Below are 13,618 nucleotides of genomic sequence, written 5' to 3'. Positions count from 1 at the left end.
GGACCCTTGGGGAGGTGCGTCCCAGGCCTGAGCCGCCCTCCCCCACCCGGCGTCCCCGCAGCTGGACCTTGTACAGCCTGAAGAAATGGACGGGCACGTCCTCCAGCCGGCAGGCCTCCCGGATGAAGCGCAGCACGGCCTCCTTGGGGCTCAGGCCCCCCTGCTCACGGTGCAGGGTGGGCGCGTGCCTGAGGATGTAGGCGCTGCCCCTCTTGGTGATGATCTGAGGAGGGAGCCGCCAGCCATCTGTCCAGCCTGCTCCCCCTCCAGCCCGGGGTCTCCCCCCGCCCCTGGGGGTGGCGGCCAGGATGGAGAGAGGGGCCTCACCCACTGCGGGAAGTAGGCCTGCGGCTCAAAGTAGCGGCCCGAGTGTGCTGGCTCGCGGAAATTGCCCAGGTCGGCCTGCAGCCCGTAGGCAGCCAGCAGAAAGTAGGCCTCCTCCCGGTGGGCGCACTGGGACCGCAGCACCCGCTCCTTCAGGTGGCAGTAGTACAGGTGCCTGGCCGTCCTGTCGCTGGCGGGCGAGCGGGCTCGGGAGCGCCGTCCCCCTGCAGCCCGCGGCCTCCCACCCCGCCAGTCACCACCCCCCGCCCGCCACGCCCCGTCTCGTTGCCCCAGGGCCCCCCCAGGGCCCCAGGACCCTCAGGGCCCCGAAGCGGGGGAGGTACAGGTGGACGTGCTGCCGCCCCCCTGCTGCTGAGAAGCCAGGTGAGCCTGACTTTGGGCAGGGCTCCTGGGACCCAGGACTGGCCGACCTGGTTTATAGCCGCCTCCTAAGAGACAGGCCCCTTTCTTCTGCTAATTTCCCAACACACACAGGGAGCAGGGCCCCTGGGAAGAACAAGTTCAGATCTTCTAACACTACCACCAGCGACTGGCCCCACAGCACGGGGCAGCCACGCTCCCTCCCCGCAACCTGCCTGTTCGCCCCTCTGAGACTTTTCCAGAACCTTCCCCCCCACCAGCTCTCTGCCTGGGGAGGCTTGTGGGGACCCCGGCCCACTTGCACCTGCTCAGGGGGCTCCTGGGACACGGGCCCCGCTTACCCGCCCCCGCTCTGGGGGCGCCCCAGCATCTGTATTTTCCCACATGCTCTGGTGGGGTTCTCTCGGGAAAGTAGGCCCAGGCACTCAGAAGGAGGCCCTGCAGGTGTGCCAGCCTGGGGCCCTTTCCCACCCGGACGGGCACCAGCAGCTGGGCGCGCAGACCAGAGCAGGAGGAGGCCCCGCTTACAGAGGAATCCGCAGACCCTCCAGCACACACCTGGGAAACCCCACCCTAGGGCATAAAATACCTGTGTTCGAAACACTCTTATTTCTGCCCTAGTCTTTACATGTTGGTTAATTAAAAAGAATGGCTGCGCCTCTGCCCCCCAAGCAACAGCGATACCGCATCCTGACAGGTGGTCACCCTTCCGGGAACGTGCCAGAGAACCAGCGAGCGACTTTACCTGATAAGCCTTCCGTTTTCCACGTAGTACTGCACCCTGAGGAAGGCCACGAAGGGGGCCCCGGGCCTGCCGCTTCCCTGGGGCTGGAAGGGTGAGAGAAGGCGGTGCTGAGACCTGGGGGGAGGGGGCTGACCCCGGCTGGTGCTCAGGAGGGAGCACCATCTGCATCGCTTCAGACCCAGCCGGAGGCCACAGCTCAGGTCTGTACTGCGGGGCAAATGTCCAGAACACTGGAGGGCGTTGCACCTGCACCCACAGGGCTGGCTTCCCTGCTCCCGGCAGACTCCGCGCCGGGACCTGGGGCGGGGGCCAGCAGCTGGGCCTCCCGGGCCCCTCCACCCTGCCCTCCCCCGCCTGGCAGTTTAGCTCACTCTATGCCTTTCTCTCTTCCAGTCCTTTGAGAAGTATTTGCTGAGCTTCTGCTCCAGATCCATGAAGACGTGCTCGCTGTCTACAGAGAGAAGCAGGGCCTGGAGCAGAGCGTGCTGGGAGGGGCCCGTGTGCGAGCAGTCACACGCGGTGGCCTCCTTGGGGTGGCAGGCTGAGGAGCGTGTCTCCTGACGTCCAGGCTTTACCGGGTGGTTTTCCAAAGTGCGGAATCTTTAGACACTGACAGCGCGACGGCACTGGAGCTGGTCCTTGCCGGGAGCATGACCGTCCGGAAGGGTCTTCCTCCCAACAGCCCCTCTCCCAGCTGTAGACCGAGTCCTTCGAAACTGGAAAGGCCTGTAAACCTGGGACCAAGCTCCCCAACTTCAAGTCAAGTCACATTAACGTGGTAATGCTGGGAATTTCCAAATTCTACGCTCTGTGTTTTTGGACTATTACGACCACGTGTTTCCTTTGTGAGCTGGAGAAAAATGAGATTATTCTAGAGAGGAGCGTGGGGTGGGCCGGCCTCCCTCCGTTACTGTCAGGCTCAGCTCCAGAACCCGTGACTCTCAGGGCCTCGACTGCGCCACCTGCAGGCCCCTCTCTGAGGACAGCAGGACAGCCTGACCCCTCCCAGCCCTATGAGGCAGCCTTCCGGGGTATAGACGGGGCGGTGCCAGGGGACCAGGGCGGGGCCCGCCACACCACTCAGCAGCCCCCGCCTCAGGACGGGGTGTGCCTGCCGCATGCAGGCTCTGGGCTTGGGACCCTGAGCCAACCCCCGCATCCTCAACACCTCGGCTGTTATCTCTGCTCACTTTGCAGAGGAGGAAACCGGGCCTTGTAGAGGCTTGGAAGCACGCCAGTCACACGGCTAATAAAACCCTGGTAGGGGTCCCCAGGCCAAGGACCCTCGAAGCCCGGGGTCAGCAAAGGAGGGCCCTGGGCCACGCAGAGCACAGCCGGGCTCCTCTGCTACATAACGTCTGTAGCTGCGTTCGTGCTCCAAAGCCAGAGACACTCACTACCTGGCCCTGTACAGGAAGCGTGCCCACCTCTGCTCTGAGCAAGCACTGCTTTTCATTCATCTAGACCATCCTCTGTGGCTGGGAGGCTCCCCCAGGGTGGTTGGAGCCCACAGGCTTAGCCATGGCGTGCCGTCTGACCTTGGCGGCGCTGTTAAAGGATCGGGGTTCTGTCGAAGGAGCCTGCACGTGGGAACAGGTGTGAAAAGCCAAGCCCCACTTGCAAGGGCTGCGAGAGTCCTTTTCCGCATGTGATTATCCAAATCACCTGCCTGCTCCTTCCAAGCTCCCCGCCAAGTTCATGATAAAGAACAGAAAGAAACAAACCACCTTCGGCTTAAGTTCAAGCTCCAGAAGAAAAGTCCCGACAGCATCACTAACCTAGACGACAAAGGCGCTAGAAACGGATCGAATGTGCTCTCAAAGTCGCCCACTAGCCCCCCAGCTGCAGCCCACCCGCTGGACGTGGGCTTCCAGCACTGCCCACCTGAACCCATGGGCCAATCTCGCACCACTAGAAGTAGGGCCCAGACGTGGCGTCCGGTGACGGACACGCCCAGGGCCAGCCCTGCAGTACGTGTGATGCTGTCCCACCCAGAAGGCTGAGTGGAGTGACTGGGCGGTCCCGCCAACTTCCGGGACAGGGAAGTGTGGGGTGAGAGCCAATTTAGGTGATGCTGGGAGGAAACGGGGTCCTAGAGTGTGGGGCTGCCAGTGGGACAGTGGACGCACCGGCCTCAGCGAGCCACTGGCATGAAAAAGGGGAGGGGTGTCAGGAGCCGCATGTGTCCCCAAATTCTTATGTTGGAGCCCAAACCCCCAGGGCCTCACAACGTGACTGTATTTAGAGCTGGGCCTTCTAAGAGGTGCTTAAGTTAAAATGAGGTCATTAGGGTGGATCCTGATCCGGCGGGACTGGGGTCCACATAACAAGAGGCGCTCAGACACAGATCTGCACAGAGGGCTGGCCACGTGAGTTCAAGGGGAGAAGATGGCCAAGTACACGCCGAGGGGAGAGGCCTCAGGAGGAACGGCCCCACTGACCCTGGGATCTCAGACCTCTAGCCTCCGGACTGCGAGAAAACAGGTTTCTGTCGTTTACGCCACCTGGTCTGAGGCCTCTGTTACCTGAGGCCGTGCAGGCTGCGCAGAGGCTGGTTCTGATCCTAAGAGGTTTAGGGACCAGGTGACAAAACACAACGCGGGGATGCTATTTGGGTCCTTATTCTTACAAAGCAGCTATAAACAGACATTTCTGAAACAACTGGGAAATTTAAATATCAAGCGAATATTAAATAATATCAAGAGGGGCTTCCCTGGTGGCGCAGTGGTTGAGAGTCCGCCTGCCGACGCAGGGGATGCGGGTTCGTGCCCTGGTCCGGGAGGATCCCACATGCTGCGGAGCGGCTGGGCCCGTGAGCCATGGCCGCTGAGCCTGCACGTCCGGAGCCTGTGCTCCGCACCGGGAGAGGCCACAGCAGTGAGAGGCCCGCGTACCGCAAAAAAAAAAAAAAATAAATAAATAAAAAAAATAAAATAATAATATCAAGAAATTGTTAATTCTGTTGGGTGTACAAATGGCATTGTGGCTATTTAAGAAAATATTCTCTTTCAAGAGATGCGTAAAGAGTATTTAGGGATGGAATATCACGAAGCCTGGGATTTATTTTAAATAATCAGCAGAACATTCCGGGTTCAATGGAGCAGGTTTGGCAAAAGGTTGGCAACTGCTGCTGTTGTCTCTACTTCCAGGGATGTCGGAAAATCCTCAAAGTACTGTTTCAGTAAAATGAGCATTGCGTCTCTCTTCTATCCTGCAGGGCTACCTGCCGGACGGGGGGCTGGCTGTGCGGCCCGCCGTCCTGGGCAGAGGGAGACTGGGGTGGGCCTGTGAACGCCACTGGCCTCCTGCTTCTCCCTCTGAGACCTCCTTGCTCCGGTGGCCAGCCCGCCACCCCTCTCCCGACGTCCCTCGATTGCTTTACTGCCGGTGGCCGGGCTTCAGGTCCATCCTCACTCCGCGTCTGGAGCCCCCAACGTGCCCACCCACTGAGTCTGAGCCCGCCTGCACGTCCCACACCCAGACCCCAGCGGGGCCTCGGAGGGTCAGGTGGTGGCGGCACTGCACCTCACGCCCTGGCGGGGGGACCCAAGAGCTGGCGGCTGTCCTGGACCAGAGAGGCCCGGAGTGGCACACGCCCTCAGCTAAGCCACCTCCAGATGCTCCAGAGGCCCGGGCTCCCAAGTGACAAAGCTCAGGAGGAAGAGGTACCCCTGAACCCAACCACCGCGTCCCAGGGGTCGGGGCCCCCCAGAGCCTGTGACCCCCTCCCCCCAGGGCTCCGGGTCTCAACGAGTCCCCGCACGAAGTCACCACGCGTGTGCGTGCCCTCTCTCTGCTTTACTGCCCGCGTGTGCCCGGTCCTACGCCACGAGGCCTGTGCCGCGAAGTGAGCGGTCCCGCCACCTACCCCAGCCCCCCGCTCAGCCTCCACCAGGCCCACCAGGACCCTCTCTGGAACGATGGGGACTTCATTTCCATGAAGCGGGAAACTTCTAGAACAAGACGACAGACTTGTTGAGGAATGGGCACTGGCAACCCTCCCCTCCCCCAAACAAACCAAGCTTCTTAGAAACGCTCGCGTCCTAACTGGCTGTCTGCGAGGGCCAGGCATCGCGTCCTGACTGGCTGTCTACGAGGGCCAGGCACAAGGCGGCCGCGGCCAACGGCTAAGACGGCGATTCTGGACGGAAGCGTAAACTGGGGCAAAGCTACCCATTAACTGAGCTTTCCCTGCAAACCGGGAAAAGTCCACTAATATTAAAATTTAACCCAAAGCTGCTACTCCAGGACATGAACCCCATGCTGGGCGCCGGGCCCCTTGCCTGCAGCACCGTCTCACCGATGTCCCCGATTCTGTCCGGGACCCGGAACTGGGGAGCGATTTCCTGACAGACGGGAGAAAAGGCGGTTGTCCTGAGCTCTACCACCTCCCCCGGGCCAGCCTGGGGGTCCCACACGGGACACCCCAAGTCCACGCCAGGGGGCGCACGGCCAGGTCTAAGGGCAGGAATTCCCATGGGGACCTTGACCTGTGACCCCACCTCATCCTCCTTCTCTTCCCTGCTTGGTCCGTGCCCCCCACCTGCCCCCCAAGTCCCTAGGCACTCGGCCACCAGAAGTCCCAGGGCTCGGCTCTCAGCCACGCTGAGACGAAATTACAAGCTCCAAAGAGAGCCTGGCGGGGACGGGAGTCGCACCGGTGACAAGCCTGGGGCCTCCACCGCTGTGCTCGGGGCCCGGAGAGGTCAGGCGGCCCAAGCTGCGGCTGGGGCCGAGGGAGCCCATGTGGGACGAAGGCCTGGGTCACCACGTGGGGGCCACTGCAGGATTGTTTCCCTCGGAGAAATGCTCACGAGTCTGCAGGACACGCTGCACGGACCGCCGAGGGAGAGGCCGGGTCCTCAGAGCCCATGTCCCCATGGGGTCTCCCCATCTCACTCGGCCCCCACCTGGACGCCTGCCTGGGGTGCACAGGCTGGGGGATCCAGGAGGAGGGTCAAGCTCCCCTGCTCTGCCCTGTGCTCGTCCACTCAGCCTGGGGGCCTGGAGGGAGCCTGGGACGGGGGGACAAGGCGGCCGCCCCACCTCGTCTGCCAGCACTGCCCCTCCTCACACCAGGGGTCCACGGGAGCTCCATCTGACCCCCGGCTCTGAACTGGGCCCTGCACACCAGCAGGGCCCAGGGCTTCCAGAAAGCAAGCTTCCAGCCTGCTCACCTTTTCTCTCCAGAGGAGGGGAGTGTGCAAGTGTATATGTGTGTGTGTGCATGTGTGCACCCGTGTGACAGCGTGTAAATACGTGTGAGTGTGTGCCTGTAGGTGTGAATAAGTGTGTGAGGGTATGAGCGTGCCAGCACGCGTGTGAGTACGTGAGTGCGCGCGTGTGAATGTTTTGAGTATGTAAATGTGTGAGACTGTGCACGAGTGTGGTTATGTGTGTTTGTGTACTCGTGTGCGCGTGAATAATTGAACATGTGTGTGTGCCTGAGTGTGCATGTGTGTCAATGTGCAACTATGTAAATATCTGCACGTGTGCGCATGAGTGCACGCGCCTGTGCTCCGGTGCAGCGAGGGGGAATCGCCCAGACATCCTGGTGCCCTCGGAACACGTGGGCACCAGGCGGCACCAGGCGGAGGCCTGGGGTCTCCTTCAGACTCAGCCCCAAGCACCCGCCCTCCCTGCCCTGGGAGGGGCCCGGGGGGCCCAGGGTCGTCGGGCGACGCTTGCTTACTTCTTATCACACTGAGGCCAAAGAAGTGGGCTTCTCTGATGCCGGCCAGGTCGCACACCTGCTGGAAGAGCTCGTGCCCGGCAGCCTGCACCTGCGATAGAGATGGGAGGTGCTCAGGGCGCTGAGCAGGGCGACCTCTGGAAGAGGCGGGGGTCCAGAGGAGGGTCCACCGGGCCGGGCTGGTGGGCAGGGGGTCTGGCTCAGCGGGCTTCCCGCTCAGCAGGGTCAGGGCTCGGGGTCCCTGGTCACTCCCCAGGCTGACGGCTAGAAGTCCCCCCAACACAGCAGGCCGCCTGTGAGAGGGTGGGACCCTCACGAGGGCAGGGGCGGCGTGCCCGACCCCAGGACAGGAGGCTGCTCCCTCCAAGGACGGGGTGTGGGAGGCTCCGTGCCCCCAGGAACCCCACTGGGCTCTCTCCTCACCCGAAGCCAGCATCGCTAGGCGACTCCTGAAAGCGGGGCTGGCGTCTGGGCACCCCTGAAAGGGGCGTGTGCTGCAGGGGAGGCCCATGTCTCCCCACGGCCTAGTTCTGCCACAGCAGCCGTCCTGCCCCACAGGGACCTCCTGCCGGGCTGCAGGGCCCAGGCCGAGCCCCAGCGCCGTCACCTCCCCGCCCCTCCCCGCTCCCACGCGGCCCCAGTCCTGGGTGTGCGTCCACGCCTGCACGAGTGAGGTCTCTCTCGCGTCGGTGTGTGTACACGGAAGGGCGGGCTCTCGCCCTCACCACAACTCTTAGCGAGTCGGCTCTCCATTATCCACAAATGCTTCGTAACCTAAAACGTTAACAACATCTTTATAGCAGCCGTCCCACACGTTCAAATTTCCGGTTGTCTCACAAACGTCAGCGTTTTCGTGCTTTGTTGATTTGAATCCAGACTCAGGGAAGGCCCCACCCCGGGACCTTCCCCGCCGTTGATTCGTTGGGCACACAGGCCCTTTATCCCGTGGCCGACACAGCTCCCTGGTGGGTCTGGTCCTCTGTCCTCTGTGCTTCCTGGGCCGGTGATTGGTCCCCACAGACCTACGTTGCCGTCTGGCGCCCGTGTCCGTGTGTGTGAGGCCGGCTGGTGGAGGCTCGGGTTCACCGAACGGAGACCCATTTACCGGGGGCAGCTGAGGGGCTGGAGTGCGACGGCCGGGCAGCCTGAGGACGCTGGTCGCAGGCTTCCTGGGGACGGGCGGAGCTCCTGTGACTCGGGGAGTCCCACTTCTTAGTGGTCAGTGCCCGGGAGGCCGGCCTTGTCATCGTCCGTCTGATCTGGTGAGGGACAATCCCTCCGCCCGCGATGACGGTGACGCGTATTCGCAGCAAGGCTTCCCAGCCCATGGCTTCCGGATGCTTGGTGTGAAGCCGCACGCGGTACAGTTAAATACGGGCTCCTCCCTCACTGCTAGCCCAGTGCGCACACCCCGGAAGTAACTTCCTCTGGGCTCCGCGTGGCAGGGCCAGGAGGGCGAGGCCACGGGCACTGGAGGCTGGCTCCGTGGGCCCCGTCGCAGCCAGGATCCACGTCTCCTTCTAGAGGGTTCAGCTCTGCTCCGGCTGCACGGTCCTTCAGGAAGACCTTCCCGTGAATTTCACCGAGGAACCAGGCTCACATAGGGCAGGGCCAATGCCCCAGGACCTCCCCTCCCCCACCCCGCCCCAGGTCCCCTTGCTTCACCCTCCCCGTGGCATAAGGCACCTCTAAGGACACAGCGAACCCCCGGGAAGCCCATCGATCAGCTCCAGCATCTCATCGCTGGATGGGGACGCCGAGGCTTGGGGACCTTGACTCCAGTACAGAAGTGTGTCCCTGAGCAGAGGAGAAATTCCCAGGACACAGGCAAGACATTCCCGGGAGCCGTGGGGCATCTCAGACCCCTTCCGCCCCCTCCCAAAGGCAGCCCCAAACCAGCCCCGCAGGGTCCAGCGCTCTTCGCCAGACCCCTCCCACTTCAAGTGCCGTGTTTCACAAACCGCAGTCATCCTTCAGTGAGGTTACGCCCTCCCCCAGGGGCCCGCCCACTTTATGGGCGCTTTCCGTTGCCTCTCAACTCAACTAAGACAGGCAGACAAGGTGAGAGTAGGAAGGAAAGACAGACACAGAGATTCCGTCTTCCTCTGATTGGGCCCTAGACAGCCCGAGCGTCCGCGATGGCCGAACACATGAGATAGACATTTCCACGTGGACGTTAGCTTCCCGAGTTCTCCGTCGCCCTCGCACCCTGCACCCCGCGTTCCCAGAAAGGAGATGCAGAAACAGGAACTTATTTCTCACAGTCAGCAACGTCTATCAGGAACACTCCCTTCACGGGCCAAATGGGAGGGCTGACCCCTCCCCGGCGTGCCTCCAAGAAGGGGCCTGGGGCTCCAGAGCACCCGCCCCCCGCCCCCCTGGCTCTGCTCCCCTGCGGGCGGGGGGCTACACCTACAGCGAGAACGCAGACAGGCTCTGGAACCAGGCGGCCCGGGCTGCAGCCCCAGCTCGGCACCAAGTGCTCGCCAACCCTGGGCCTCAGTTTCCCGTCTGTGAGATCAGACCAGCGGGGGGCAGGGCCCCGACTGCGCGTGGAGAGGGCTAAGGGAGGGGGCAGAGCCGGACACGTGGGGGCACCAGTTAGCGCAGGAGGAGCTGCTCCGGGCCGCGATGGGGAAGAGAGACCTCGACCTCAGCTCAGACACGCCCGGAAGGGCCACTACAACCGAGCTCCAGAGACCGCCTGGCACCGGAGGGCTCAGGCCACTTCACTTTCTCTCGGGCAACTGGAATGAGGTGGAAAGACGTCAAAATCCCGGCTGGAAGTGACCTGGCCCTGCACGGACCCACTAGACGCCCCGTGTCCCGAGGGCCGGAGCTGGGGCGCAGGCAGCCCGCGGTGCAGGCTCTGAGTTGCCGTGGGGCACAGCAGCGGACCCACAGCACGGCCGGCTCGTCCGGTGTGTCCCCGCGGGTGTTTGTGCTCAGGCCAGGCCCCACGCACCCCTACAGCTGCTGTACAGAGACGGGGGCTCCCCTCCCCGGCTCACCGTACCCCCGCTCCCCGGGAGGTCCCGTCGGGGAGGGTCTCTGCGGGGCTGGGAGTCCCTGTGCGGGGCCAGCGCGCAGCCCCTCTCTCGTTCTGGGCGCTCCTTCACAGGGAGGGAGGGGCAGGCGGGGCGGGCCTGCGGGGCACCCTGAAGACGTCTGCGTGGCAGCCGCTGTCCCGGGGTGGCCGGGGGCCTGGGGAAGGCGGTAGAGGCGAGCTTCGTCCCGAGGGCTGCACTGGTCCTCACAGACGAGGTGGCATTCAGAGCCGGGCACACGCCACCTCGGTGACGAGCTTCTTAGCTAATGGCTCTGACTTCAAACAGCTGCACTGTCTGGTGGGAGCTTGCAGGAGTCACACGCTTCCTAAAGAGAGCCTCCGTCCTGCACCTGCGCCTGCGTGCCATCCTGCGTGTGGAGTGAAGCCACGGACGCCTAAGCGACAACTCACATCTCCCCTGAAAGGACAACCTGAGGCACGTGGCCATCAGGTAGAGGCCAAGCAGGGTCTCTCACGGACACTGTCGAGCGAACCCCTGCTCCGCTGCCCCCAGCCCAGCGCTTCGGGGCTGCCCTTCCCAGGGAAGGCGGGAGCCACCTTCTTGGGAGGACAGACCCGCGGCCTCGCCCCTCCAGGCAGGACCTCACGGTCACCCGCAGACAAGGTGTGGGCGGCCTGACTCCCATCTGCCAGGTCTGAATCTGGCTCCCTCAGCAGCTTTAGTGTTTATTCCAGGCCGAGGACGCAGCTGCCCTCAGATCCACCCCCGCCCGGGGCATGGGAAGAGGCTCCAGAAGGGATGGGCCCCTCGGAACAAAATCTGCCCACGCAGGCGCCGGACGCTGCGGACTGTGTCTGGCCTGGGCCACAGCCGGGGGCTGCAGACCGAGAGGGACACACACTGTGTAAAGGTGGCCAGAGCCAGCGTCCGTTTCTCTAAGCTGGGGGGCAGTGGTGTGATTAGAACACAGTGCGGTCCCAGGGGGCAGGCCCGCCGGCACACTGGCCCCATGTGGTCCCCACGGCCACCCCTCACACATGGCCTGGCTCACCCCGTGGCCCCTGCTGCCCCCCGCTGTCGCCCACCCGGCCCTCCTCTGCGCTCACCCCCACGGCCACCCCACACACATGGCCTGGCTCACCCCTGGCCCCTGCTGCCCCCCGCTGTCGCCCACCCGGCCCTCCTCCGCGCTCACCCCCACAGCCAGCCGCAGCCGTTCCCGCGTGGGGAGTAGCACCAGGACGTCCCTGCGCTCCGAGGGCATCTCGCCGTCCCAGGGCCACTTCCGCCAGCCGCACATGGGGTCTCAGGACCAGGAGCCCTCCATCCGCCCTGCGGGAGAGAGCTCGTCAGGGGCGCGGCACCGGAGGCACAGGACCGTGTGTCACCACGCGTGGGCCCTCTTCCACCGGCCGGACACAGGTGCGGCCCTGCGCCCCCAGACTCACCCAGCTCCGGGCTCCCTGGGGACAGGCACCCTGCTGAGCTCCTGGCTGGGAAACCGCCCGCAGTGGAGCCGGGCCAAGGTCCAGGGTCCTAAGTAGCCGGCTACGTGCAGGTTGATTGGAATGCAAATAAACAACGCGCCAGGCTGGCACTGCCGGCTGCAGCTAAGCCAACTCCCCCACGTACCGCCTTCTCCGTTTCAGGGACCGAGAGTAGGGCCACCCGAGGCCCGTGGCACAGACCCCGGACCCAGGGCTGCCGTGGCGGGCACTGGAGGGGCACCGCGAGCACTGGGCACGCCCGGTCCCCACTACAGCCCCTGCCGCTCGCGTCTGGAAACGAATCCCGAGGTAGCAGATGAGGTAGCGGACACTGGTCCCCAAACAAGGTCTCCCTGAAGGCCCGCTCTGATCCCTTCGGGCCGAGGTCACAGCCTCCTGCCGGGCCCTGAGCCGGTGACCTGCTGAGCTCGTGAGCTCTGACCCGCGGGGAAGAGCAGTGTTAAAGGGCGGGGCCCCTGTAGCCCCCTGAACGCGGTTTCTGCTCCCACAGGCCGGCTGGTACCCCCGTGTTTCTGTTACGGGGTGAGCCTGGAAGGGTCCCGAGCTGTCCCTCTTTGAGAGGGACTCCAAGGGGCTTTTATTTGACAAACACAGGAAGCTCCTCGAGGGGCAGCTGGGCAGGTCCTAAGGAATTCGGTTCCCGCTGTCCCTACGTCTGGCCCTATGGGGCTGGAAGGTGGGGAACACAATAGAGAGAAGGAAACCTCTTGCTGGCTCTATCTGCCTGTGATTCCCGCCCAGCTGTACGGGTCACACGTGAATCTGAAGAGGCTGCCGCCCTATCTTTTTCTCTCCAGGGTGAATGCAAAATTATTCTCTTCCGAGATGTGTGTGTCCTTTTTACCGGCAACTTAATGATTTTTAAAATGGCCAAAGAGCCTGAAAACAGATGCTGTATCCCGTGATCCCCTGCACGTGCACCCTGGTTGCTCGATTCACTGGCCGAGATGTCCTGTGACCCACTGACGAGAGGTCCCTGGCGCTCCTGCTATAAGGAGCAAACAGGGAGGACGTGAGGTGACCGGGCAGCTGCAGAAAGCGTGGGCACACACACACACACACACACACACACAGAGGAACCCCGAGGTGGTGGACGGAGGGACACGGAAGTGGGGCTTCTCCCGAGGAAGGTGTCGGGGACGGACGTCAGCCCCCGCTGGGCATTCAATGATCCACGGGCGAGATGCTCCATCCCAGCTGTGCTCCTCTGACCAGCGCTGGGTGACGGTGCCTCACTTGCCTGTTCGGTGCTGGCTGTGTCGTAGGTGACAGTTGGCAAAGGAGCTCCAAACACCTCCAGTGACGAAAAGGAAAAGAAAGGCTGCTTCTTGTTGATAAATGCTCCACCTTGAATCATGTATCAGGTATCAGGGCAGTGGGTGCACTTCCCGGAGGGGCTGCAGAGGGTCTGCACCAGGTGCCCCGGGGCCCGCTCCCACCAGTCAGGGACCCCTGTCCTCTCGCTTCTCAGGAAGGTGGGAGTGAGATAAACACACTTCAAACACTCGGGTCTTCAGCCAACATCATTCTCAATGGTGAAAAACTGAAAGCATTTCCTTTAAGATCAGGAGCAAGACAAGGTTGTCCACTCTCACCACTCTTATTCAACATAGTTTTGGAAGTCCTAGCCATGGCAACCAGAGAAGAAAAACAAGTAAAAGGAATACAAATTGGAAAAAAAGAAGTAAAACTGTCACTGTTTGCAGATGACATGACACTATACATAGAGAATCCTAACGATGCCACCAGAAAACGACTAGAGCTAATCAATGTATTTGGTAGAGTAGCAGGATACAAAATTAATGCACAGAAATCTCTTGCATTCCTATACACTAACAATGAAAGATCAGAAAGAGAAATTAAGGAAACATTCCCATTCACCATTGCAACAAAAAGAATAAAATACCTAGGAATAAACCTACCTAAGGAGGTAAAAGACCTATACTCAGAAAACTAT

The 13,618-nt window shown here is 62.4% G+C and overlaps 1 protein-coding gene across 5 annotated transcripts in view; it reads right to left on the bottom strand.

Annotated features, from left to right (window-relative positions):
* FRMD1 (FERM domain containing 1) overlaps window positions 1-13,618 on the bottom strand; it is a 46,564-nt gene that overhangs the window by 14,946 nt on the left and 18,000 nt on the right. The window contains exons 1-7 of one of the 5 annotated variants that reach the window (XM_060029626.2): window positions 11,602-11,743; window positions 11,349-11,485; window positions 7,143-7,233; window positions 1,822-1,901; window positions 1,451-1,533; window positions 328-514; window positions 68-223 (exon numbers count right to left, since the gene is read on the bottom strand). In XM_060029626.2, coding sequence (XP_059885609.1) covers window positions 68-223; window positions 328-514; window positions 1,451-1,533; window positions 1,822-1,901; window positions 7,143-7,233; window positions 11,349-11,453 — 702 coding nt within the window. In that variant the 5' untranslated portion in view covers window positions 11,454-11,485; window positions 11,602-11,743. The other 4 variants (XM_060029627.2, XM_060029630.2, XM_060029631.2 and 1 more) reach the window with 4 other exon arrangements.

The sequence above is a fragment of the Delphinus delphis genome, chromosome 14, assembly GCF_949987515.2.
Source record: "Delphinus delphis chromosome 14, mDelDel1.2, whole genome shotgun sequence".
In the NCBI taxonomy this organism is placed as follows: domain Eukaryota; kingdom Metazoa; phylum Chordata; class Mammalia; order Artiodactyla; family Delphinidae; genus Delphinus; species Delphinus delphis.
Note: the sequence above shows the minus strand (reverse complement) of the source record. Positions and strands in the feature narration are given on the sequence as shown.